This window comes from Podarcis vaucheri, assembly GCF_965113315.1.
Source record: "Podarcis vaucheri genome assembly, chromosome: 6".
Classification (NCBI taxonomy): Eukaryota; Metazoa; Chordata; class Lepidosauria; order Squamata; family Lacertidae; genus Podarcis; species Podarcis vaucheri.
The window spans coordinates 57,450,119-57,473,039 of NC_138764.1; the positions used below are offsets into that span (position 1 = coordinate 57,450,119).

The 22,921-nt window shown below is 45.0% G+C and overlaps 2 protein-coding genes and 1 long non-coding RNA gene across 5 annotated transcripts in view; 1 reads left to right on the forward strand and 2 right to left on the reverse strand.

Moving 5' to 3' along the window:
• Positions 1-395: 395 nt before the first annotated feature.
• On the reverse strand, positions 396-15,953 carry MPL (MPL proto-oncogene, thrombopoietin receptor). Of its 2 annotated transcripts, none has more exons than XM_082228845.1 (12): positions 14,961-15,953; positions 10,701-10,833; positions 10,402-10,583; positions 8,463-8,617; positions 7,772-7,928; positions 6,146-6,275; positions 5,363-5,547; positions 5,032-5,174; positions 2,967-3,123; positions 2,635-2,722; positions 1,558-1,642; positions 396-867 (listed from the first exon to the last, which is right to left on the reverse strand). In XM_082228845.1, the coding sequence occupies exons 1-12, from the start codon at positions 15,157-15,159 to the stop codon at positions 430-432; spliced, it is 2,052 nt and encodes a 683-aa protein (XP_082084971.1). In that variant the 5' UTR covers positions 15,160-15,953; the 3' UTR covers positions 396-429. The 2 variants fall into 2 exon arrangements, with proteins under 2 accessions (XP_082084971.1, XP_082084972.1); XM_082228846.1 differs by having other exon boundaries at positions 1,558-1,639; positions 14,961-15,951.
• LOC309535650 lies at positions 4,279-10,510 on the forward strand. Its single transcript, XR_014221328.1, has 4 exons — positions 4,279-4,396; positions 5,539-5,625; positions 8,840-9,031; positions 10,392-10,510. It is a non-coding gene; the product is annotated as an uncharacterized lncRNA (long non-coding RNA).
• Positions 15,954-19,751: 3,798 nt separating the features above from the next.
• Positions 19,752-22,921, reverse strand: part of TIE1 (tyrosine kinase with immunoglobulin like and EGF like domains 1) — a 28,645-nt gene continuing 25,475 nt past the window's right edge. For both annotated transcript variants that reach the window (XM_082228824.1, XM_082228823.1), the window contains 2 exons: positions 22,660-22,759; positions 19,752-22,242 (listed from right to left, as the gene is read on the reverse strand). In XM_082228824.1, coding sequence (XP_082084950.1) covers positions 22,171-22,242; positions 22,660-22,759 — 172 coding nt within the window. In that variant the 3' untranslated portion in view covers positions 19,752-22,170. The remainder of the gene's footprint in view (positions 22,243-22,659; positions 22,760-22,921) is intronic.

The following is a 22,921-nucleotide window of genomic DNA, read 5'->3' on the forward strand; positions in this document are numbered from 1 at the left end:
GATTATATGCATTTCTATGCTCACCACGTATTGCTGTGATTGGGTCTCATAAACGGGATAACATCCCATGCAACGGCCAGTTACTTCTCCATGTTGTGGAAAGTCCTAAATGGCTTTTTGTAGCTATCTCTGGCTCTCATGCTATAAAAATCAAATGGGTAAATCAGTAGGGTGTAGTTTCTTAGGAATTGCACTGCATTTGGAAATATATATGATGGGCCTTGAGTACCAGTTGCCATGTGGGTATATCTCCCAATCAGGTTTTACTCTTATCCCTCAACCTAATGCAATCAGCTGCTAAGGACAGGAAACAGATTCAATGTGCAGGAATTGGCAAAATGCCTTCCCTGCAGCAGCTGAGAATATCTTCTGCAAAAATCTACAGAACCACATCATTTCTTGTTGCCACCCTCTAATGAGCATGTACAGTCAGCCCACAAGCAGGTAAGACTGGTTTGATATGTGTGTGGCAGACACAGACTCGTCCCCAGAAGTTTCCCATCTTCTTTCCTCTTTTGTGTCAGGAGCCAAAAGTGGTGTGCTGAACAAGGTGAAGATACTTAGCTGGACCTTCAGTTGTGAAGTTATGTGTAGATCATGTTCCAAGGGCAGTGAGAGCGTGTCATGTCCATCATCAGTGTCACCAAAATACTCATTTTCATTATTATTCCCTTGGGGATTGCTAGGACTTGGCACCATGTAGTACAAGTGTGAAGAAGCCTTGGTGTCCCTTTCTGTCTGGTGCAGTTGAGTACTATCTAGGAGAGGGCTACTGCTACGCATTTCCAGGGGTATCTCAGACAGGACTTCCAGCAGGCAAGTCAAAGGCGTGTCCTCTAAAGTTTTGTTGCAGAAGAAAGCATTCACCTGGAAGATGGGAAGGAAGCAGCATCAGAAACACAAAAATGTCCCTGGGCTTTACCCTCTCCAATCTACAGTGTGGAGGTAAATGTGTACATGCATACTTATCTCTGTGTACATGTTAACACTCCTATTAAAAACTTAATACCTGGGGGCACATATTTGCCATCCCAACTTCAGACAGAAAATCTCCCTGGGGAGAGGATAGCTGACAGAAGCAACATTAGCATGAGGTTTTGTTATGGGAATTAATACAATTCTGCTGGAAACTACTGTATAAGAAATAGGGCAGAGAGAAATGTCAGTTTCATGGTTCTGTATAGCCCTCTTTGTCACTGTTAGATACCCTATTTTGGTGTATTCTGAGTGGCCATGTTAAAACGACTCTTAATGCTGCTTCAGACAAAGTATGCTGTCTCTTAAACTTCCACTATGACAACATTTACAAATCACAATTCAGGGTTTATAAATCTATGCATCAAGGAAAAGAATAATTAGAGTTATGAAACTTATGTCTGATGTTTTCATGTCAGTACTAAAGCCTTGCAAGCTTGAAGCAGTTTCCCATCAAAACAACACTGGAAGACAGTAAGGCAGCTATACTGTTCACCACCTTTAAAAATGATTACTCTGGTCTCCTATCCTATCCACCAACAACATTGGTGTTGGTGCCTGTATAGAAGAGGAAGGCCTCACCTGGTGCTTTCCATTGTCCTCAAGGAATCCATCCAGGACATGGTGAAGGTCTGGGATGGGCGGCCAGAGCTTTTGTTTCAGACTGCTTAACAAGGAACAGTGAGCATGTGAAATTCAGTGAACCCAGCTGATCTCAATAGAAGCAAATCTGCCTCTATCACAGCCCCATCCCAAAGTGTGGTTTTTTTGTTTTGGTCTTACACAGGGGTCAGCAACCTTTTTCAGCCGTGGGCTGGTCCACCATCCCTCAGACCATGTGGTGGGCCGGACTATATTGGGGGGAGGGGGATGAACGAATTTCTATGCCCCATAAATAACCCAGAGATGCATTTTAAATAAAAGCACACATTCTACTCATAAGCATGTTGATTCCCAGACCATCCGCAGCCCAGATTGCGAAGGCGATTGGGCCACATTCGCCCCCCAGGCCTTAGGTTGCCTACCCCTGGTCTTACATCTACCCTAACCCACCCCAACCCTGAGCAATTAAACTTGAAAGAACCCTACTATTGTAGCTAATAGTAACCTAATCATGGCACCACCGGTGGGGTGAGGTGAGCTTTCAATGTTGAGGGTGATAGCTGGGGAGGGGAGTTAATTCTCCCCAGCTTTAAACCTCCTCCCCCAGTAGAACCTCCTCTGCAATTAGGTTTGAACAAAGTCTCCTACTAGACTAGAGCTAATAGAGGGCTTTTTTCATGCCTAATTGCATCGGGAGGGACATTTTGCAAATAGGAATGGAAAAAGTCCTCTCTTGGCTCCAATAGGAGACTTTGCTCAAACCTAATTGTTGCAGGATATGTGTATGTGAGTGAACTTCTTGGATGCATGTGTACAAACTTCCTTTCCAGCTGCACTCTAGGGAGATATCTCTGATGTGGGAGGCAGGGGAGCAAAAATGGTTTTTTCCAAGCCTAATTACTGGTGAAGGTGGGAGTGTGTGTGTTTACTATACATTCATGTGCATGGTTGTGATTATTGTCTGTGCATGGTGTCCATAACAGTTTCTCCAATTTGCGACTAGCTCCCAAAATAAAACTAAGTATTGAAGGTGAAAGCTAGATGATGTAAATTTACCTGTGAATGGACAGGAAGATGCAGCCCAGCCCCAATACAAGCCCTGCACAGAGCAACAGAGCAGGTGTCACATTTAAGATGGTTGAACCTAGGGAAGAGACAAAGGGTGAAGCTGTGTTACCAAACTATGCCAGCTCTTTTCTAAATGCCCATTTGGGCCCTGGGGGATGCAGAGGTACACATAACCCTAAACGTTTTGTGAATTTAAGTTTGGCCTCTTTGAGGGGCAGTATTTCAATATGAGTAGGAAAATGAGAGTACCCCTAAACATTTCTTTTTAGAAAAAAGCACTGCCTGTATCCAACCCTACATTTCTATTTGTAGTGTCTTACCTGAACCAGGTGGGACATCAGTGCACACATGTTCTGACCACACACTCCAGTTCCCTTGGAACTTCTGTCCATCTGGCTGAGCACGCAGCTGAAGGCAGCAGTGGCCCCCGGTTGCCAGATGAATTTCACTGCTGTTTGAGTACTGCACCTGCAGAGTCTGCCCAGAGAATGGCCCCATTAGGTGTGCTTAGCTGGTTAGATTCACATCTAGAACCTAGAGCAGAAGCCTTGATGCTGTTGTGCTATCTGGGTCAGAGCTGTGAGACTGCTTTTGCTCTGTATTTGCTAGTCCTCAAGCATCACTCATCTGATCCCAGTACAAACTTCTAACATGGGTCTCTTTCTCACACTCACTCCCCCACTTTGTGAAAGGCCTTGTTTGTGTTGAAAAACTGGAGGATGTAGCATCTTTAAGTCCCTTTGTTTAAACTTTTCCCATCTGGCTGATTGCCTTGAATTCATAAGCCAGATATGGCAGTATGGCATGTGACACTGCCCTTGAAGATGGTCCGCAAATTGCAACTAGTGCAAAAAAAAGAAGAAGAAAAAGAGCAGCATCTCTTGGTTTTATCATGAACTTGCCAGAAATCCTGCTGCCAGAAGACAGCTCTACAAGAGTTGAGGGCAATTGTATCAGAAAGTTCACAGACCTCATTGGAGAAGCCTGGCATGTTGATCAAAGGCTTTTTAAGGACAAAATGGAGCAGTGGAATTATAAAAGATAATTGACCTGGGTTGCTTCCAGACAACCTGTTTATTTAGCATTCTCTCTGAATTGTTTACAGCAGGTATCTTCAACCTTTTCAGACTCAGGATCAACTTTTAACCCCAAAATGCATTTGAGAACCCATTTCTTAATCTTTTGCCATATATTTGCATAGTGGGAGTGCTCTTGTTGTGACCCACCTTAGATCAGTCCATTGTCAACTAGAGCAGCCTTTTTCAACCTTGGGTCCCCAGATGTTCTTGAACTACAACTCCCCTCATCCCTGACCACTGGCCACACTGGCTAGGAATCATAGGAATTGTAGTTCAACATCTTTGAGAACATTGAGAAAGGCTGAACCGCAGGGTCCTGACCTACCAGTTGAAGATCAGTGATTTACATGGAGGTTAGATGATATTAGCTATTTATTGAATATTCATCCCAATTTGTTTGCAGAGAGGTCAGATGACACTGTATCAAACAACTGTTAGCCCACACTTTCCAGCACATTACTGCATCACTTTTGTTATTGTAAAAGTCTGGTTTTGACAAGTGTGTTGCACAAGAGCGCCAAATTCACTTGAACTGTGCAACTTGATTTTGCCAGTATGTGATTGCATCTCACCCCAAAACACTGAACAGTCTGGAGGAACTGAGTGAAAGACCAGGGGCACCATAGACTGGAAGGTGGAAGTTTGGGCCCTGTTGGGTGAGGCAGGATCAGGTGAGCTCCTTGATATATAATTGGCTACTTCAGAAGAACTGGGTCAGAACCCCATAGCCACTGTAGCTGAGCTGCAAAAATAACATGTTCTATAAAAGCTGTTTTATAGCCTTAGCTCTTTTCTGTGGTCTCACATGCCTCAGGACATGTATAAACAGAGATCAGTTTGGTGACTGAACATTCCAACAATGACACACACCCCTTCAGCTTGTGCTTGTCTCCTAGAGACCAATGTGATTGCTGGGGATGGAGCATAATTCATGCTGTTGACACTGATTCATTGCATTCCACTGAACTCATTACATTTTGTCTATAGCTTAAAAATGAGGAGCCCAGCACTGTACACAATAATCCAGATGAGGTCCTGGTGCAAAATAAAGTGGAGCTATTGCTTCTCATTTTGGAAACTATGGCTCTGTTCATGCAGCCTACAACTGGATTAGCCTTTCTTTCCTTTCCTTTTCAGAGCTGCTGCCAGGGAGTGTTTCCTGGGAAAAGCTATGTGTTTTTAATCAAAGGCACTTCCTTTATGTTTCCAGTTGTGCTCTAGTACTGAAAGGGGAAAAAAGGGTATCTAATGAAATTGATGTGTGGTCCTAATACTCTCATGCATTCCTCATACATTTTTATATTACCTTCCATTTTGAGATTTCTTGCACTGCATACTGTATCTGATACACCATATGTCCAGCTAATTCTTCCAGTGGTGGTGCCCACTCCAGCTTTAGCACACCTCTATCTACAGTCACTTGCAGGATGCTTGGCGGAGCAGTGAGTACTGTAATCAGAGGGAGAGAGATGGCTGGTCAAGTCTGCTCAGTTTGCAGAAGCAGCAGAGGCCTAATGCAGTGCAAACAGCACTATACACCGCCTGATGCTCCTGCTCTTCAGGACAGTTTGCTACCCCCAAAATGCAGACTGACAGCAGCCATGGTGCCGTGGCCCAGACATGTTGGAGATTCTTACCAACATGGTGCAGTTGGAATGGCTCTTTCAAGTAGTTGACTTCTTGCTGTCCCTGGCTGAGAATCACCAGGACGGAGATATAACTTGTGTTGCTAGGCTGGAAGGTGCATGATGTCTGGTTATGGCGGTCAGAGTGGGGCTTAATCTCCTCCTCTTTCCCCTCACACTTCTGCCAGGTTTGTATTCTGGAAACCAAGAGTGAGGATGGAGTCAGCTATATCAACAGAAGCTATGTCCACACAGAGGCATTATCTTGCAAACAGGTCATTTGAAGCTCATTTTTTCTTTTTGCATGTATGGTTGGCTCACAAATGCCCGCACACTCCAGTTTCTTCCCAGTCAATAGATTCATTGCTATTTTGGTGCTTGCTGTATGCATTAATGGGCAGAGCCTGATGAAAAATACCCAGGATTGTTTTTTGTCCCTCCTCTCAATCATTCTTCCTCCTCTGCCTCCACTACCTTTTTACTTCTTACACAGGTACTTGCGCACACATCTTTAAAAAAGAAAGTCCCTGGACATGTGCAAGACCACATTGGCAAAAGTGACCCGCCTCATTTCCCTGCTTTGTATGGGGTTGGACTAGATGATATGAATATTTGGGGGCAGCCTTGGGTGACTTCAGAGGCGATGCTGATTCAGAGCTTTGCCTATTGTGGACATGTGAGAGTTGAGGGGGAGGCAGGGGTGTTTTGGAGGATGAACGGTGGACACCAGCATACAAAACTGAACTACGGCAGCAGGACAGCCCAGGATTTGAGGCAGGGGTGTTGTTGTGTCACCTTGAATTTCTGCTGTTCTCTTCTGCCCAGTACAATGTGCTTTGAGAGGGACCAGGTTCTGTGGTCTCCCACTTCCACCAGCAGCGCAATTGGCGTAGGTCAGGAGTGAAGCACTGCAGGCCAATTTCCTCTTGGCAGAACAGAGAGTGAGAGGAATCAGGAGTAAGACAGCATCTTTTAAATACAATGTGGAATTGTCATAAGAATTCTAAGGTGTCATAAATAAAACATAAGTACATAAACCACATGCCTGAAATATTTCAGACCCCAATATTTCTCTGCAGAAGGAAATACCTTGGAAAAACCTTCCCCAATGGTTCTTTTCACTTACAAATCCTTCATATTCACTCAAAAGAGCACACTTTGTTTATGAATAGGTGAGAGGTCTGTGACAATGGTTTCAGAAACTAGGATACATACTATTTCACAAGATGGCCCCAACTGGCCAAGATAATGCAAGTCAGCAAGCCATATCAGGTATCTTGAGAAACAGGAGACAAGCCAAACTCTCAAATTTATGTTGTAGACCGCCTGTTTCTGTGACAGTTGTATGATGCTTTTGGGTAGTCTTTGGCTAAGGGGTTATGCAATTTCTAAAGCCTTTAAAAGCTGTTATACACTTTTGTTCTGGGTTATTACCTTCCTGCAGCGGGACAGGGGTGGGGGACTCTGTTGCAACAGTGAAGATCTCTGCCTCCACACCACCCTGCCTTCATAGACAAGACATGGACATCCTCTGCACCCTCACATTAAAGACAGATCCTGGCCTTCACCTGGCCCCTTGTGGCACACCCAAGATGGATGGCCTTTTCCTCCCTCTCAGTCTGCTCCTCTTGCCTCAGGCCCCTGTTCCTACCAAGGCCACCTCAACTCCCCTTGCCTTACTGGAGATCAGCTACTACTGCCACTACCACCTCCCTGACGGTAATAAACGGTTGTTGCTTTTTGCACATATCAATTTATGTCAGCATTGGTGAAACAAATATTTACAATACAAAGAGATGGCAAAAATACGGTGGGGAAGTCATAGGTTCCACCCTGATGGCAACAGGTGCTCAGATATATGCCCCTAGGAATTCTGGTGCCTGGACACTTCTTTTTATGGGGTTATTTTTCTTAAAAGGAGCTGCTGCCCAGATGTCCTTGGGGAGGAAGAGTGGGAACCTGAGGTACCACTGTATATAGAAAGAATAACTAAACCATGTACAGTGGTACCTCGGGTTACAGACGCTTCAGGTTACATACGCTTCAGGTTACAGACTCCATTAACCCAGAAATAGTACCTTGGGTTAAGAACTTTGCTTCAGGATGAGAACAGAAATCATGCAGCGGCGGTGTGGCAGGAGGCCCCATTAGCTAAAGTGGTGCTACAGTTTCAGGTTAAGAACGGACCTCCAGAACAAATTAAGTTCTTAAGCCGAGGTACCACTGTATCCTAAAGACACTACAGTCTCCAATGTCTCTCATTCTAAGGAAACCTGGGTAAGCACCTGAAACAACTCGAAACTCACACTGCTTGGAGATTGGGGTGGCGTGCAACAATAGGTATGCAGTCATAGTGTATTGTTTGAAATAATGCAACTGAGATCCCCATGACAACTGTTTACCAAACAACAGGACACTTACCAGGGAGATGGGGTGTCTCTGCTAATACTACTGGAGACCATGGTCCCCAGAGCCCATCAAGAGAGAGGCCATCAGGCTTGGTGCGCACTTGGATGTGGTAGCAGTGCCCAGGGAGCAGGTCTCTGAGGCGGCATGTATGGCTGTTCTTCACTTCCATCTATGAGGGATGGAATCAGGCACATGTAAGGATTAGTGGAAGTAGTTTCTCCCGATAGCTCATCTGAAGTCCTCATGAAAATTTAGCAACATTTTACTGCAAATTTCTCCCCTTTTACGCTGCTTCGTTTGCATAATACACACATTTTGGCAAAGGTGTTTTCCCTTATCTAATGCATTTTTGTATGCTATTTTCAGTAATATGTGCATTTGTAGGCACATTTTATCCTAGTATTTGTGTTTTTGTACACACTATTTGGCTGGAGAACTGCACTGCAAAATTCAGACAATTCTGAATTTGGAAGGATGTCTGTGTTTTCATAGGATCATAGAATTGTAGAGTTCAAAGGTTCGTGTAGTGTTGCAGAATCTGCAAAATAAGTAGGCTCACCTATAAATGCAAACCGCATTGAACTGCTCCTTCAGCCCTACTTGATCGCCACAGAGCTTGGTGTCCTGCTTAGAGTTTTAGACACAGTCAGCTGCCCTGCAGGTGTCATACACCACAACCTCCCCTGCCCCATATAAGCCATACCCTGGATGGTGGCTCCATGGAGCCTTCAGCACTGTAAAGAACCTCATAGGCCAAGAAGTCTGCATAGTGGAAAGGTGGGGGGGTCCAGGCTACGTGCAACTGTCGTGCCACTCCAGGCCACGCCACTGTTACATTCATTGGTGGAGCAATCAGACCTAAGCATAGACAGACAATTGTGGGATTTACAAACGTAGATAGAAAACTATGGGATTTACAAACAAAGACAGATGAAGATATAATTCCAACACTTAAGTGGTGCAGTAAATATTACCATTGTTTCAATCTCTGAAGCAACAGTAAATCCCCAAGTAGCGTTCTAATAAATACATAATATGCGGATTTGTTACATTTCTCCTGTATATGCAGTATATTTACAGTGGAATGCTTCTCTGTGTGGTAGTCACAACTGGGAGTGCAGGAATCTGCAGAGGCAAGCAAGAATGCTGGGGACTTGGCTGCGTCTGCTGCAAGGTTGCTTTCTTGGGACTGCAGCAGGCAACAACAAAGCAGCAGAAAGGTGGGCTGCAGTTCTCCAGCTAGCAAGGGCAAGCTCTGGTGGTATGGGACAGGTATGTTAATCTAGGCATCCGCATTCTGGCCGGATGCACTACTTCTTAGCCTCTAGGAAAAGGGCAGCCATATGGACAGAGCCAAATGTTGAAATGAAAGTGTGCAAGAATTTGTTGGTGTCACATCCTCAAGTGTGAAGTAGGTGTAACTTCATTTCTTATTTATGTGACCTCCACTTTGTCCATCCTTCCCTTTGCCTCTGGCTTTCCTCCTCATGCTCAGATTTTAATGTTAGATCCTTAGGGCAGGCTCTGCTCCCTGACCCACCAGCAAGAACTGTTTGGCTGGCAGGTGCCAGTGCCCCACCCCTTTGAACTTCCTTCCCAGGGAGATACATATGGCCTCATCCTCAGTACTGTTGGTTGTTGTTGTCGTTTGCCAGGCTGGGGGCTGGATTAGGCAGAGGTGTCCCTTCACTCGGCTGTCCCCCCTTTTGCCATCCAAATGTGTGTGCAGCCAGGAAGCTTGCTAATGGTATATCTGTGAGTGGTGGAGCCCAGCAGAAAACCCTGATGCAGTGATGGCTGTACCACTCAACAAGCCCTGCCAGTGGTGGGTGGGATTTAGGATTGTGTCCTAAGGATGACACCTGAGATGCATATTTTCAGGAGCCTTCACGTTTTGTGATTGCATTTTTTGTGATTGTTAAGTGTTTAAAAATTGTTTTTAATGTCACGCTTTGTATTTTAAATTGTTGCAATGCCACCATGGGTTATTACCCATGGTTATTACCGTGAAGGGTTGGTAATAAATCAAATTATGTTAAGTTAAATTTATAATATTGTAATACTCCTTGTCATGTTTTTATGTGCCTTGTGAGGGCAATGCACCATGAAAGACGGATTCAAAATATTTCAAATAAAGAAATGAATACTTGTCTAATGCTATAAGATGAACACTGGTGACACTAAATGAATAAAGAAAACATGTACACAATGTAACCCATTGTTACTGTACAGGAAAACCGCACATCGCCACATGAAAACCCATCATGGAGTAAATGAAATGCAACCGCTCTGACTTTTAGTTGTGTTTGAGGTAAAGGCACCCCAACTCCAGAAACACCAAAATTATCTTAGCAAACACCAGATGCCAGTGAAGGACAGCACAGGAAGTTGTTTGGTAACCTGTGGCCCTCCAGATATTTCTGGAGTGCAATTAATCTATGATCATTGGCCATGATGCCAAAGGGGATGGTGAGAGTTGGGGGACCAACCACATTGACAGAGCCATAGATTAGCCACTCCTTGGCTTAAGACGTAGCAGAGGATTGTTGTACTTCAGGATACTGTTCAATCCCCAGTGTGACCAAGATGAGCCGTGACCCACACCACATTTCCTTGCTTCTCAAATCCGAAGGAAGGCTTACCAACAGACGCCACTGAGAGATCCTGAGAGCGAGTGGTGTGATTACTAATGGTGTCTAACACCTCGACGTGGAGTTCTGCAAAGAGCAGAATATCCTGATGGTTCCTGGGGAAGATGCAGACATGGCGCCAGCCTCCATCACTGTGCTTTGCTGACCGCAGAGTGCATTCTCGGCTTCTGTCTCTGTGGAGATGAAGAGAGTGGGCAGTGGAAAACCTCAAGGAGCTGCAGTATTCTTCTACTGGAAACCTTCCAGGCAGCCTGGACTATGGATCATAGCCATGTATAAAAACCTCTCACCCTTTGTATGTATAGAAGAAGCGCCGATATGCCCCATCCACATGTGCTGGTTCATCCCAAAAGCAAGTGAGATCCTCAAAGGTGCGAGAAAAGCAGAAGATGTCCTGAGCTGTTTTGGCCAGTAGATCAGCCTCTGTGTGGGGAGAGAAAAAGAAAGAAAGAAAGAAAGAAAGAAAGAAAGAAAGAAAGAAAGAAAGAAAGAAAGAAAGAAAGAAGCTTGCATAAGTCTTCAAGCTGAATAGGGCGACAACTGTAACCACAAATACCCAAAGTCATCTGGACTGTGAGATGAGAGGAAGCAAGTGCATGGCAAATAGAACTGTGGTCATAGAGATTAGTACAAGTGTTTGTACAAACACAAGCTGAAACAAATGGCCAGTAAGTCACCACAGCCTGTCACGAGTTGTACTTCTCTCCAGGGCTCCATTCAGCTTGGAATAAGAGTTTTATAGCCATGCTCAAGTCTTTGGGGGGTGGGGAAGTTTCAGAAGGGGAGAAGACACCACTCCCGTAGGGCCTTTCTTCAGTGTGCTAAGAAAATCAGGTAGTGCATGATGTGAAATGCTTCTTCACTTTTGGACAGTTCTAGGCCAGATAAACCAATAGTTTGGCCTACTTTAATGAAGCTTCTTATGTTTCTAGGAGCCTAACTACACATGATGAAACAAAATAATTTCCCCCCCTTTCCAGTAGCACCTTAGAGACCAAAAAAAAAAAAAATTACTACGGCAGACTAACACAGCTACCTACCTGTAACTACACATGATGCTAATGGTTTCTCTAACATTGTTTTTTTTTTTAAATTGCAAGTGCCAAGCAGCAATGTTCATTGGGAACACAGCATGCTGGGGTGGGGGTGGGGGAATTTAACCCTTCTCTCCTTAGTGATTACAACAAAATTTCCCCCACTCCATGCTACAGTTAGCCTTGGGGGGGGGGGCGGAGCAGAGATCCTGTTTGCCAACACGGGGGTGAGGTAGCTATGATAATGGGGAGGGAAGGGATATAAAATCAAATATCCTAATCAAATGCCTGATAGAATTTCCGGAAGACACACCGCAGTGGAGAGAAATATGTGTTAGACTGTGTACACATCACTGGCTTGAAATGCAACTAGGTGGTTCTTTTTCTCAATTTGGTTCAAAGCAGGTGTGTGGGAAAATGCACCAAAACACAGTGTTTATTTCATAACAAACCACAAGGGAGATACAGACTGTGGATAATGTGGGCTTTGCCACTTCCCAAACAAGCAGTGGGAGTATAATGATGACTGCAGAGCAAATGGGGTCAGGGGTGGGGGGTTCATACAGTCATAGAAGCTGACAAACTAGTTTCTGCTGAGGAGAACGGCTGATGATCTAGATAAAAGTTAGCCACACGAAGGGATCAAATAACATTGGTAAATTTTGAATTAAGTGGGTGTAGGGTGAGGTTCAAGAAGTTGCTCAATAAAGGTGGGGGGCTGGCTGTGGTTATTCAAAGTGCACCTCCACGCTCTCATTCATTGGCACCAACCTGAATGTTTGGGTGCAGTTCTCTGAAAAAGTGCGTGCCAGGTAACATGCAAAGACGCCACCCTGCATCTTGGGGTGGGTGGGTGGTGCAGCCTGCAGTCACTGGCCCTGTTATGACCCCCTTCTGCCATGTAGCTTAGTGGCTCATTAAAATGCTCCCCCCAACAGTATTCATTTTCTCTATAATGCAAGAATGAGGACCTGTTGTACTCCACCTCCCATTAGTTCAGCCAGCATGGCCAATGTTGAGGGCTGATGGGAGTTGTAGTCCAGCAACCTCTGGAGGGTCATAGGTTCCTCATCCCTTCTATAATGTATTTTCGTTTTTGTACACCACACATCCATCTAACAGTACTGATTTTCATAACCCACAAATGCAAACGGTACTGACCCTAAATGTTGTCATTCTGTTTCTGTTTTTTTATGTGAACATCCATATTGGCAACACAGTTGTTTGAGTGGGTTCGGAAAGGATTAGGGAAAGGGGGAGCTAATGATTACCACCACCCCAAAGTATTTGCTGCCAGGAAGTGTTCACAAACATCCCAAAATAGCCATGTGGTTTTGTGGCAAACTTGGGGTGGGGGGAGCAGCTTCCTGTCCCAGGGAGATAGAACTCCCAGTGAGAGTGGGAGGAAGCAAGATAAGGGAGCAAACTACACATTATACGCAAATGCAATGAAAACAATGACTTAAAAAAAAAGTAGTCTCAAGACGCTAAGATTTTGAGTGGAGAAGTAACAGGGTTCGTTAACCCATCCCGAGCTATTTTCATATTGAAAATAATTCACTAGCTGCTTTTCCCTCCCACAGTGTTTCAGGAGTGTCTTATAAGGGTTAATATTTTATCTAGAACTAGAATCCCAGTGAGAAAGGAAAGCAGGAGACTATGGGACATGCACTGACTAGAAACAAAGCGGTATAGGTTCACCGTGACACTTTTGCAGGCAAAATCGTGAGTAATGACAAATCATCACAAATACACAACAAAAAGGACATCTGGAGGGGGCCCTAATTTTAAAAGATTTGAGAGGAAAACAAAGAAATCAAGGGGATCAATCATTCTGTAGGAACAAACAATGCAAGAAGGTAAAATGAATTATACCATCAGAATTAAGGGTTCGGGAAGTAACACTGCAGGACATAGGATATCTGTGAAATCTGAATACGCGGGTTAAGTACTTAATTCGTTCCGGATGTCCATTCTTAACCTGAAACTGTTCTTAATCTGAAGCACCACTTTAGCTAATGGGGCCTCCTGCTGCTGCACCGCCAGAGCACGATTTCTGTTATCCTGAAGCAAAGATCTTTATCTGAAGCACTATTTCTGGGTTAGCGGAGACTGTAACCTGAAGCGTATGTAACCTGAAGCGTATGTAACCCGAGGTACCACTGTATATATTTAGTCAATAATTTCACATCTTACCTTTAAACAATTTAAGGTTTATAATTCATGCTAAGTCAAAGAATAATTTATTTAGATTTTGGTTTCTGTCCTTGTAGTATTTCTAACAGTATCATATCCATCAGCAAAAGCTGAAAAGCTCACTGATCAAGCGGTTATGTGTATCTGCTTTTGAGCTATTCAAGTTTTGAAGATAGACAGAACTCTTGGTCAGTGTCTTTTTTATGTCCCTGTCCCCCCACCCCGGTGCCCCCACAGAAGAAGGGAGGACACACAACCACTCTATACAAAGGACAACGGGTGTTGGAAAAACAAACCTGAATTCTAGTTAGATCTTGTTTCTCCCTAATTGAGAGTTGTGGTGAGGAAAATTCTCATAATCAGGAAAGACTGCACTTAATAGCTGATCCTAGTAAAGAACTGCATTGATCTGGACAGGAAACAATTTGGCTCTCTCGGTACCCACATTCACTTTGAGCCTTCGTAACCTATTCCATCTTTCCACATACCAATGTTCCATGCTCTTCTGTTGACTGGTGGCCCTGAATAACGTACAGAGGAAACGCTTTGGTGGAGGTGTGCAGGTAGATCTCTGAGGCTGTGAATATACCATACATGTTAAGCACTGGACTTTCCCCAAAGGATCCCGGGAACTGTAGTTTATCTCAACAGAGCTACAATTTTCAGCACTTATAGTTCTGGCATAGGACATGAAAGGGTTTTCTCCTAACCCTCCTTCTGCAGCAGCCAAGGTGGACCTTGATCCACGAGTATGGAAGAGCTTCATTTATTCCAAAGTTTCCTGATCCCACATGGTACAGTCCAGAGGGCTGTGGTAGGGCATGGTAGAGAATAGGTTGAAGAGAGTGTCTTCTTTCATCACTGCATTGTGAGAAGCCTTGCCAGATGACATCTGCATGCCACAGTGATCAAAAGCCCAAAGGGCATTTTTGATCAGAAACTGGAAACCCTAATCCAGGGAAGCTGGTTGTTGTGGTGCTTCCAGAAAGCCCCATCCCACCCCCTCTGCCCAGATGCCCTTTGTCCACAAGAATGTTCACCTGCCTGGTTCACCTTCATCCTCACCATTTCCCCTAAACCAGAGCTTTCCAAACTGTGTCGTGACACATTAGTGTGTCAGCTGCAGCGTGTAGGTGTGTTCTGCTAATGTACCCCAAGCTCCTCCCAGGGCTGGAAAGGGGCTAGTTTAATCTCCGGTATGCTAGTAAAACTGAATGACTGTGTTGTGAAATGATGAATGTCTAAAAAGTATGTTACCAACATGAAAAGTTTGGAAAGCTGCTCTAAACCATGGACAGTAATAGCAGTTTGTAATCTTACCTTCATCTGTGATGTAGACACAGTTCAGCACAGGCAAAGAGATGAGCAGGAGTATGGCAAGCAGTGGCCTCACCAAGCACAGAGGAACTGCCATCCTACTAGAAGGTACATCCAGGATCAGACCCAAGTCAAAATCTTGTCCCTCTGTACTGGTGTCGACAGTATATGCTCTGGCAGAACACTGGACACATGGATACATCAGTGGCCCGCACTCCTGCGGAGGTAGCAGACAGGGACTGCTTGGCTTTTTGTTCCAGTGAACGTAAGCTCTGAACCTTTGTTGCTGGACCTGTGCAAGGGAAGCTTATCTGGGAAGTGCCAGGCCAGCTGCTCAGGAAGCCTGGGTAAAGGCCTCCTCCAGTCCTGGGCCCCACCACTTCCCCAGCCCGAAACCACTGCGCCATGGCCTGCAAGAGTGGCAGCACTGCCTGGAGGCTGCTATGATCAGATAGGCAGTATGGCTTGCCCTTGTGGCGGTGGTTCTTAAGGACAGGGCCTTTGGGCAGGAAGCACTGGATGTCGTAGAGGACTGGCAGGAGATGGCAGTGCTCTCAGAAGAATAGTCTATGAATGTTGTGAATTGGGGGGGTGGGTGCTCCAGGCAAATGAGGGTGGCTCTGGTCTGGAAATTCAAGTGTGGGGTAAGGGAGAAATGGCTCTGTGGTTGCACTTGCTAAACGGGAGAGTGGTATTGCACCCACATGGTGCTTGTGGGCTTCCCAAGGGAGCGGGTAATGCTGTGGTCTAAACCACAGAGTCTCTTGGGCTTACTGATTGGAAGGTCAGCGGTTCGAATCCACACGATGGGGTGAGCTCCTGTTCCTCTGTCCCAGCTTCTGCCAACCTAGCAGTTCAAAAGCATACCAGTGCAAGTAGATAAATCGGTACCACTGTGGCAGGAAGGTAAAAGGCCTTTCCATGCACTCTGGTTTCCATCATGGTGTCCTGTTGTGCCAGAAGCGGTTTAGCCATGCTGGCCACATGAGCCGGAAAGTTGTCTGTGGACAAATGCCGGCTCCCTCGGCCTGAAAGCGAGATAAGTGCCATAACCATATAGTCACCTTTGTCTGGACTTAACCGTCCAGGGTCCTTTGCAGCCTTCCCATAGACATTCTGTTGGACACTGAGAGCAGAATGCTACACTTGATGCGCCTTTTTTTCTCAGACCCAGCAAGGGGATGCCAATAATGTGATTAGCAAGTTTATGTCAGTCAGTCAGTCAGTCAGTCAGACAGACAGACAGACACACACACCACTAGGTGCAGAGAGAGGTGGGTGGCAACTGTTATCAAGACTGTGGCCCTCTCAGCCACAATTCCTGTGATATCCCTCTTCCATGTGTGACAGTTAACATTAAGAAAACAACTCTTGTTGGAACCAGTGGGAGAGAACAGTCAACAGGCACTCACATCCACAAGTTGTGAGGAGCATCTGGGAATGAGGCCCAAAGCAAATCTTCAAGCAGCGGATGGGTACTGGGACCACCCCTCATTTGCTCCACCACAACATGTAACTCAAGGACCAGATCACTAAAAGTGCCTCCAGGCTGTCACTATTTTGTGGGACGGATTCAAGCACACACCGGAACAAAAGGTTTGTGCAATTAAAATGGATTTAAAAACTGTTGCCGTAACACTTTAAAAACAAAGGACTCTTTGGATTTAGGAAAGTGATAGGATAACAGGATATTGAAATGTTTGGGATGAACAAACAATAGTCAGGAAGATGACTAAACACCCCGCAAGCAAATCAGCATGCTTGCTGGATGTCTGCTCAGTGGCGTAGCGTGGGGGGTGCAGGGGGGGCCGGCCGCACCGGGCGCAACATCTGGGGGGGGGGCACGCTTGCACTCGCAGCTCTCTGCCCCTACCTGGCTCACTCACTCTCTCTCACTGCAGTGCTGGCTGTGCGAATCCGATCCGAGCCGCTGGGTCGCCGCCCACTGTGGAGGGGGTGGGTGCCAGGCGTGCGGTGCGGAGAGAGAGCGAGGGACTATCTGGGGGAGGGACAGTGCAGCGGCCGCCCAGCGCAGCGCTGAGCGCGGGAGAGAACCACACCAGACCAGACCAGGCAGCAGCAAGAAGAAGCTGGCAGCGGCGGCAGGTTAGGGGGTGCAAATTACTTGCCTTGTCCCGGGTGCTGACAACCCACGCTACGCCGCTGTGTCTGCTCATTATAATATAACTGCCTAATAAACAAATAAGAATTAATCCTGTATAAAGCCAGTATTTGGTAGTTTAGTCCTCACAGAGCTACAAATCCCAGCACGCTTAACAAACTAGTTTCCAGGATTCTTTGCGGGGAAGCCATGTGCTATAAATGCATAGTGTGGTAGCGTGGCCTAACCACCACATAAGCTTTTGCAAGCAAATCAGGATGAATGCTGAATAAACAGGTGGTTTGGAGCAACCCATAAAAGCTACTTAAGATATTCCTTTGGCAAAGTACCAAGTTAAAGACAGTGTTTGCTCTCCCTGGCTAAATGAGTAGCAGAATACACTCATGTCTCAATGCATTTGATCTGAGTAAAGTCCACCTGTTACCATAGATATGGCTGCTGGGACAACCATCGCTAAAGTGGACACCACAGAAGAGATTGTTGATTACAGCTAACCAAAGGCTCGAAGATAATAAACTAGAGGTCAAATGTGGGAGAGTGCAAATGTGGTGGAGAGGGTGAGAGAGAGGTGCTTTTCATTTTATTTCTTAGGCACGAGGAAGTATGCAACAGATAACAATTCAAGCAGTGAAGAAACTGTAAAGGCTAAAAGAATCATACATTACTGAGCACCTACGGAGAAACTGACAAGCAGGCACCTTTTGCATTGCCCTCTTAGTGCCTGTCGAAGATGCTTCTCTTTTATAACAAGCCTTCCAAGTGTAAATCTTTGGTGTCATTTAGTATCAGTATCAGAACTGAATTGATTTTATATATGCCTTGTTGTTTCAGTGGCGTAGCGTGGGGGGTGCAGGGGGGGCCGGCCGCAACATCTGGGGGTTAGGGTTAGGGGGCGCAAATCCACGGGTTAGGGGGCACAAATCCACGGGTTAGGGGGTGCAAATTACTTGCCTTGCCCCGGGTGCTGACAACCCACGCTACGCCACTGTGTTGTTTTAAGAGTGGTTGGGGCAACCCAGCCTGATGGGTAAGAGGATATTATTATTATTATTAGTGTGTGCATATATAATTTTTATGTATGCAGATGTCAGCTGCTTTTATATATGCAGCTGTTCTGTGCATGTTTTTATTGTATTGTAATCACTTTGGGACATTCATAGATGAAATAATAACAACATTCAAAATCTGCACATGTATGCAAGAGAAAAACACTCCACAATTTAAAAGTGATTCTTAAAATGATACCATGAAGGTCTTAACTATATTATTATTATTATATGCAAACTAGGAATAGCAGAGAATTTGATTTAGTTCACATCTAAAGGAGAGCTTACTTATGCGAACCAAAACACAGCCATCCTTAGTGAAAACACATGTTATGAAGCCCTAACATCTTTTTTTTTAGAACATAAAACTAACTTTGGGAAATTTTTTAATAGACAAAGAGGAAGATGCCCCAACCCTTCCCTCAGCGACCATCTCTCTACTTCAACTTCCCTCCCTGTGGCTTTTCTCCACACAGAGTTCAAAATATGGGTAAACACAAAACTGTGCCCTCAAGCAACCAAGCAAATGTTTGTAGCAGTGCCTCACTCTTGATACTGCTGGGAAATGCTGATGAAGTTTGTACCAAAACCTGGCTGGAACACTATTTATTTAGTGCTCCACAACAGTTTTTAGTTACGGAAATATGAATTTATTGCTGAAGAGAATCTTCCTTCCCTGCAACATTTTGCATGATTTTTTGTCGCTGCATGTGCATGGAATAGCGGATCTGCTGTCTCACGTTTCAATTCTCATATTCTGTACATTCCCTTCCATATCCTATAACTGGTTGCCCATGAGCAGAAAGCACTATTTTGTAGATAGCACCAGTATACCAAATAATAATCCCATGGAGCTGAATATGCCAAATATGGCTGTGAATTTGACAGTCCGAAGATGACCTACTCAGGAAATCACCATTGTATTTATTTGTAAGTGGAAATATCTGTCACACACATGGTAGCTAAACTAAGATGTCCCATAAAGAAATATAAAAAGAGACTTGAATGAAATGGTGGCATGACCTCACAAGGGCCCTCGTGGTTTACTCTCAGGAAACTGAAACACACCCCCTGGAATGGTAACATTTTTTCCTGAAGGAGAAGGGATCAGGGATCCATAACTCGCTTGTTGCCTTGGCAACACTTACAGACGCAGAACCCTTTGGGCATATTTCTGTGAACTTGTACCGCCCTGGCAAACTGGGTTAAATCCACGTTAAGAATAGTTATAGTGGTATTTGATTACCTTTGCCGATGAGTTATTTCTTGATTCAGTTGGGCCTCATTTTTTCACTCCCTTCCCTGTTCTTACCAAAACAGTTTGTCAGCAATGTCTGGAGTGGAGCCAGCATTCCCTGCAGGGCAAAGGCCTACACCGAATTCGCTGGTAAAGAATATCCAAACAGTACTGACCGCTAGTATTTGAAGGGGGGGGGGCATCTGCCTCCTACGGCAGAGTGGGAGAAGCAGCTCTTTATGGCTGTTAAAATGGCTGCCAAAGTTACTGAGAGGCACATAAAAAAATTAACAGTTTATATTCATTTGTAAGAGGATGGAGGCTAGAGAGTATCTCTTGATTTCTGTTAAAACACAAGGAAGGTTGTCATACCCCATTTCACAACTTCATCCTTTTTATGCATCCTTTATTATGTACAAATCTAATGCAGAGGCAACATAGAACTGCTAGAGGCCTATACAGTCATGTACTGCTAATTTTGCACCTGTCTGAAAGCATATGCTCCATGGGTTAGATCCACCACACAGCAAAACTGATTGCTCTCCTCGCTGACATTCCCATTTCCATGCAATGCTAGAATTGCTTCCATGGGATTCTAGGAGAGTTCCAAAGCAACTCTTTGAAGTTCAGCTCCTTTCTCCCTACCAATTTCCTTTGTTTCATAAGCCATTCATACATGGGCATTTCCAGACTATCACTATTTTGTGAGTGAGAGTTAACTGCATATCGGCAAAGTTAAGATTCAAGAATTAAAGTGGATTCGTCACTCTTGCACAAGAAACTCACTTCAAAAAACAAACAAAACCACACACCCCTGCACAAAAACACATTCACTTTTTTCAGTAAGGAAAGTGGCATGAAAATGCACTAGAAAATGGGTTATAACAATTGCTTGACCTAATATCATATAATCTCCCTGCAAACAAATCAGAATGAATGCTCTATAAACAGCCAACATCATAAAACCTCCCTGAAAACTTTGTGTAAACAAATCAGGATGAAGGCTCAATAAAAAGATTTGGAAGCCTTATTCACTGGCATCCTATAATGACAAGAGACTTGCAGTTCTCAACCAGCAACTGATCTCACAACATGTGGATTGCGCCAGATCATTGAGGGGACAGTTGTGTCTGCTTCCATGAACAATCCCTGTGCCCAGTGAAAAAAACTCCTCATGGTATTTGATGGTATTTGTTGAAAAGCAAATGTTTGGAGAAGCATCCAGGTGACATTATATACATAGGAAGCTGCCTTATACTAAGGCTGTGTACACACTTCCATTTACTCTGCATCCACTGAGCTCCCACTGCTTATTTGGGAAGGGGTGTACACACAACATTAGCCACAATCCAGATCTATCCTGCTGTTTTTTTTAATATAATACTGTGTTTTGATGAGTTTTCCCCCAAACCAGCTTTGATCTGAATTGAGAAAAAGAACCACCTAGCTGTGTTGAAGCCAATAATGTGCACACAACCCAGATTTGATTATTTGTTCATCTAGATCAGTATTTTCTCTTTCAAATTACAGCAGCTCCCCAGGGTCTCAGGAAGATGTATTTCCCATTGCCTGCTACCTGAACCTTCTAACTGAAATGCCTAGGGATTGAACGTAGAACTTTCTAGTATGCATGTGACTGCTCTGAGCTTTGGTCCCTCCTGTCGTATAACATGTCGCTTGAATGCTGCACACAAGGAGGGCCTTGGTAGATTAAACCAAGGGTATATCCAGTCCTGTGCAATGCTTCTTTTGCATGAACGCATTCTCTGAGTTTTAGAAGCAGGCTTAATTGGAATCAGCACACGCACGGACCTGCTAGACAAGGAGCAGGAGGAAGTTGCCAAAACGGGAGAAAAAGAGGGGAAGTGGAGGAGGACTTGCTCCTGGGACAGGTGTTCAAAGGTGTTACAATTCAGAACATTATGGAGGACTTGCTTAACAAGTTTGTGCAGTACTTGCACCTGTTCAAAGAAAAGCAGCAGGCTGTGATAAAGAACCCGGGAAAAGTGGGCTATTTTGGAAAGGATATGAGATGAACTGCAAACGGCAGAGGCCAATGCTTTTAGCAGCAGCAGCAGATGACATGAAAAGGGTCAGCGTGAAAGCATTTAAACTCCTTCCTAGTGGCTGGCTTTGAAAATTGCTACTATCTCCACATTCCTGCCTTGTTCTGCAGAAATGAAGCCTGGAGGAGGGAGTGTAAAGAAGTGTGTTTCCATGCAGGTAGCAGGTAATCTTTGGCTAGGATCTGCCCTCCGCCTTCCTGCGAGGCATGAGATAATGGTTGTGGTGTATGTATGCATGAATGCAGATTCTCTTGCTTTCGTAATCCTTTGCCTTTTTCTCCTCTCCTCTCCTCCCCATGCCAAATTCCAAGACCAAGAGGCACTCTGTTTCAAGTCGAAGGCTGCTCCACATGCAAACCATGTCCTCCATTCATGCATGGGTCCCATATTGTCCATCTTGGAGGCAGGCTGGAATCGGCACATGGAGTTTGTGATATATAGGACTACTGAGCATAGATGCTCCCCTAGCACAATTTATAGCTGTGTGTCACTTCTCTGAACTCCATATATCCTTTAAGTTTGGCAGAGTCTTGGATTGTGATGTGTGCTGTCCATGCCCTTCTGGTCAGGGAAGAAGATGGCATGAGGGATGGGTTCATGAAGGATCCTCTGGACCAGCCAAGTTCAGCTATGTTCTGTGCTCTATGTAAAAAGATGGTGGCATGACCATAAGACATATGTACAGGAGGCTTCTATTGCCCTGTTTGGGTCCACAGGTTGGTGGGGTCAGTGCTCAAGTCTCTCATGCTTCTTCAGCCGTCACATCGATCCCTGCATAAGTAAAATTCTCAAACAAAGCCATGTTCACGTAGGCCTGTCAAAGGAGAAACAGAGTCAAGTTGGGGGGCTACTCCCTTTTACCCCTTCTTTTGTGAGTACATTTTCCTCCAGGTTCTGACTAGAAAAGACAATATAATAACTCATATTTTAACCTTACACTGCAATCATGCTCAGAGCAAGCCCCAGCCCAATATCTTGGGACAATTGCCTGATATAGGGCCCAGTTCTAAGGACCTCCTGCATCCTGCCTTGATGAAAGAAGCTGAGACCCCACAACAACAGGATATTCTTAGTTGAAGGGTATGGTAAGGGTGCTGGGTCCCCCAATGGTGACACTGGGTTCTGTCATCTGACTGTAAACTCTGCTCACCCACATCTTTAGAGCACACAGGCTAAAAGCTCAGGAGGTTTTTGTTCAGAGCACAGCAAGAATATCCCTAGATAGTGATACCTTCCGAGCTTCCAGCATGCGGATGAGCTGCACCGATATCTGAGCAAAGGGTGGACGTTCATATGGCCGGTCCCGCCAGCACTGCCGCATTAGCTCATAGCTGCAAGAGAAGGTGAAGAATCAGAATGAAGCTAAATACACAAGGGAAGGGGAACTGCCAAGTTCACTGGACGCTTGATCTACTGGGCATCTCTCTCTCCTGCTCCTCCATCAGTGAGGAGATGTAGAGGCTGAGGCCTAGTATGCCAGTGACCACTGGCAG